General features: G+C 40.0%; 1 protein-coding gene across 1 annotated transcript in view; it reads right to left on the minus strand.

Annotated features, from left to right (window-relative positions):
- Window positions 1–5,000, minus strand: part of ITGAL (integrin subunit alpha L) — a 1,030,513-nt gene that overhangs the window by 829,558 nt on the left and 195,955 nt on the right. Inside the window, exon 2 of the mRNA XM_044086682.1 lies at window positions 1,485–1,599. Coding sequence (XP_043942617.1) covers window positions 1,485–1,599 — 115 coding nt within the window. The remainder of the gene's footprint in view (window positions 1–1,484; window positions 1,600–5,000) is intronic.

The raw sequence follows: 5,000 nt of genomic DNA on the forward strand, positions 1-5,000 counted from the left end.
TAACCACAACCACAAGCAAATGTTTATTTTTAAAAAAACCTAAACCAGCCCACAACTAAAGCATTCGGATGTCACACAGGGGCCCTCCTCATTGGCTAACCTCTGCTCTCCTGAATTCAGGTACTCGTGTTTTAATATTTCAAATGTCTATTTGCTGACTCTCCTTAGCAAAACATATGTTCCTCTTTTTATTCATTCTTAGACTACAGTTTTCTTAAGTTTTAATATTTTTTTTTGCATAATAAGACCTTTCATAGTACCTGTTAACATGTCAGTCTCCTTACCAGGTTTAGTTAGAAACGCTGACCATGGAAATGCTTAGCTGAATCCTGATATGTTTATTTATGGTTATGGAAGAGAAATTTCACATGGCAAAACCATCAGTTTCCACAGTGAAATGTTATGCCATTTTCATGTTTCTCCCCATAAGTCTTGGTGTCTTAGGTTGTGTAATGGCAAGGCCATAAATTGACTAGTAAAAGGGGGTGGGTGGATATGTGTGGTACTGGTAGATTTCCTTTTAATTCATAAAATAATTTACCATTTATTAATATTGTAGATATTAGTCATTTAGACAGAAAACGTAAGGGAATTAAACAAAAGGCAGGCTTATGGTCTGCCTCTGAGAGAGGAATGCAGCCATGACTTGCTGCAGGCAACATGGATTCAATTAGCAGCTTTTGTGCTGGAATAGACTGTCAGATAGGAACAGGAGTGACTGATTGTTAATACTCATCTATCCAAGAGAAAAGATGGTAGTAACAGCCTGTAGTGACATGCCATCTCATGGAGACTAGGTGGTGTACCATCAGGGAAGACCTGACTTTGGACAAAGTGGCTTACCAAACCGTGCATGAGCACTGAATTTGTTAGTTTGGTTTTTATGTGTCCACATCCATTCCAGCACCTAAGATCAGCATTACAGGCCTTTTTCTAGCAAAGAGCCTATAACCAACTTGGAGAAGGATGGTAGCAACTCAAACACCCCGTCTACAAGGATAATGGCTACTTGTGGCCAGTTATCCTTATTACACTGCAACCTGGCTGGACAGGGGAAGGATAGTGAGATAAGCCTGATGGTCACTGGTGACAGCAGGAAGAGAGTAGAAAGGAAGAAAGGTTTGTTATGAAAGCATGGAAGACTTAGCTTGTATCTTACACTAAACGTGTCTGTGACAGCTGCGTGCTCGGCTCTTTTATTTGAGTTCTGAGATGCATTTCGTTGCTGTTCTTTTCCTTCATGTCGATTATTTACATTTACTGAACTGGGCTTCCCATCGTGACATTACTTAGATAATTACTAAAAAAGTAAAGCCTTCTATCTAGTCTGGGCAAATGTTCCACTCAGGGAGGTAAAATGTACAACCCGAAATTCATGAGTGCTGTTTTTGGGCTTGAGGAATGAAACAACTTCAACATGGCAGACCTCGTGTCAGTTTTAATTATTACAGTCATGATGTAGAATAACCAAGAAACAGACTTACCGTTTGCTGTGAGATGAGCTGAACTGGATGACCTTGTATCCAAATGAGTCATTTTTAACCCGGAAAATGGTGGGATTTTCTTTATCAATGTTGAAGCTCGAGACAGCAAGCACACCTGAAAAAGTAAAAACAGAAGTCAGTGAAAAGGACAGCACAGATACATTTAATTTTTCCTTGTTGTGGGCTATATCTTTACTATTAGCATTTCATCTCACAGGTGCTCTGCATGCACTGAGTGCCCCCTGCATGCCCCCTGCATGCACTGCATGCCCCCTACATGCTCCTGCATGCACTGCATGCCCTCTGCAAGCACTGCATGCCCCCTGAATGCCTCCTGCATGCACAGCATGCCCTCTGCATTCCCCCTGCATGCACTGCATGCCACCTGCATGCCCCATGCATGCTACCTGCATACACTGCATGCCCCCTGGCACACACTGCATGCCCCCTGCATGCCCCCTGCATGCACTGCATGCCACCTGCATACTCCATACATGCACCGGAAAAGATTACCATATGACAGCTGTATTCTGTTCTACATCCTGGTAAGGGAAGTACAAAAGCTAGTTTGCCAGGGAGAACAGTCTCACAAAACATGCAATGCTTACATACATTTTAACCTCCTTTCAGAATACAATGTATAGAGCAGGGGTCAGCAACCTTTTAGTAGTGTTGTGCAGAAGTAATGTTGCAACGTCACTCAGCGTGCCAACCTAAGCCTACCACATTTTATATACAACAACCACTGAAACACATTAGCTTGATCTTGTATTAACATGTTTCCAATGCATTAAATAACTATTCTGTTCTTTATTTAATATTCAGTATTTTTATATAAATAGGAACAAATACAGAAACTATGTTTTGCAAAATCTGTCTCACACAGTCACGTCAGCTTTCATACATGCATTCACTTACTCACTCTCTCTCTCTCTGATCGATCACACACATACAGTCTCTTCGGCTTTCATACACGTATTCACTCTCTCTCTCTCTTTCTCTGTCTCTCTCTCTCTCTAATCTCTCAGATACAGTGGCTTCTGTTTTCATAAATGCATTCACTCACTCTGTCTCTCTCTCCCTCTCTCTCTGATTGCTCACCCACAGTCTCTTCAGCTTTCATACATGCATTCACTCACTCTCTCTCTCTCTCTCTCTCTGATCACTCACACACACGCACACACACACACACACACACACACACACACACACACACACACACACACACACACACACACGCACACACAATCTGTTCATCTTTCATACATGCATTCACTCACTCTCTCTTTCTTTCTCCGATCGCTCGCACACACAGTCACTTGTGCTTTCATACATGTATTCATTCTCTCTCTCTCTCTCTCAATTCATTTTTTTGAGATCATAATTACTGCAGTTCAATTTACTCAGCATGCCATTGAAAATCGTTCCACGTGCCACGCATGGCAAGCATGCTGTAGGTCGCCAACACCTGGTATAAACATTGTATCACTTTAAATGGAAACTAGTGAAAAAGTATTAAAAATGTTGCTGGTGCAATGGGGACATGATTTAAAAAAGAAAAAAAAAATCAGAGATCAACTTGTAGATGTTTAATCTCCCAGGCCCCTGTTTACACTTATCAAGAAATTGTCAGAGATTTGGGATGCACGGCTAGGCCTAAAAAGGCCCTTGTAGTCATTAGCCTAGTAAACACCTAGGAACCTATGAACCTGCAAAGATATCCAGAAATTGACATTCTGAAAAGCAAGATATAGAAAGATGGATAATTTACAATGGAATTCTTGAGTTAAGCATTGACAACTTGGGAGAGTATTTTCGATACTATCAACGGGGAAGTACAACTAAAGCTGATTTGTAATCGATACTCAGCCAGAAGAAGATGCATGCATGTAATTTCCGGCTGCATGTAGTAACTAAATTAATGATTATGATCATACATGGCCATTGAGAATACCGACTGTATATATTAATAACAAAGATAAATATCTGATATGGTGTAATGAAGGTATTTAGGGAAAATGGAGAAAAAATACCTAACTGAAAAATTTGGATACACCCCTGAGTGCTTAAATATAGGAAGGCAGAATGGTGAGCAGAGAGCTGAAATGCTATATGTATTCTTCAAGGTAGATGTCATTCTCTACAGCCGTGGGTTAACACCATGGGCCTGGGTTAACACCATGGGCCTTCACCCTAGCAGTAATAACACAAAATCTGTGCTGCTCTCTTTCAAGAATAGCCTGACTTATCACTGGGATTTACAATCAGACTCCAGCAAAACCAACCCCTAGTATAACTTAACATCATTTCTTTTAACAATTCCTCATCAAGGAAATAACATGCACTAAACTTCTAGGATGAACAATCAACAGTCTTTTGAAGTTTGATAAACATGCAGTAAATCTGGTCTGTAGGACAAACCTGAAGCTTCTAAACTGTATAAGACCAAGCCTTCCCTCCTTACTTCATTTGCACTACTCATGTCTGCTTCATTCTTTTCTCTCTTCACTTCACCTTATTACAGGTTTTTCTCTCTTCACTTCACCTTATTACAGGTTTTTTCCCTCTTCACTCCACCAGAAGCTAAAACAAGCCTGCAACGTGGCAGCTGTTTTGCTGCTGTGCACAGTGGAAGAAATAATCATTGGATCTTAGTACATGAACTTCACTGATTCTGACTGGGTCGGCATCTTGCTGTTATCTTAAACTTGCACATAAGATTCTTTAATTGCTGGATGGCATCCCTGCCCCACAGTTTTGCAGCAGGTGTATCATACCTAGAGAACTTGAGATAATCAGTAGATTGACTTGTCTCTCTTCATCCGTATCATGAACTACAAATTTAATGAAGCATGCTATTCAGTTTTTGTAGGCAAGCTCTGGAATTGCACCCCCCCCCCGCCCCTTACAACGTAAGGCATATATCTGATCCTCAAACATTCAAAAATGAGGTTACCCAGATTTCAACTGGAAATGCAGCTGCTATGTTATTAATTGCTGCAAATTTCTATATAGCATATTCTACAAAATTTTGCTTTCTTTTTATCTTCCTGTTGGCCTTTTTGAACCTGCCCCACTATAGTACCAGCCTGCATGCATTCTTAACATATTTATTGTAAATTATTACATTTTACATTTAATGTTACTCTGACAGAAATGACTTTAGCAATCATCAAACAGAGAGTTCTTCATTCAGAGCCTATATATATATATATATATATATATATATATATATATATATTTATGAAACTGTTACACACACACACACACACACACACATATATATATATATATATATATATATATATATAAACTGTTACCTATGTCACAGTTACATAGATGTATTGTAATGCCAGAAACAACCCACATTTCCCTAACATCTGTTCTGCACCCCAGTCATTATACATGACATCGTTGTCTGTGAACTGCCAGTAAACATGCATGACATGTATGTTACTTAGCGCTTCGTCCTGGTTCCCCTTGGCCCAGTGTGCCTTGTAATCAGCCCCAGCAACA

Source organism: Protopterus annectens, chromosome 10.part0 (assembly GCF_019279795.1).
Source record: "Protopterus annectens isolate FY-2018-M chromosome 10.part0, PAN1.0, whole genome shotgun sequence".
In the NCBI taxonomy this organism is placed as follows: Eukaryota; Metazoa; Chordata; order Ceratodontiformes; family Protopteridae; genus Protopterus; species Protopterus annectens.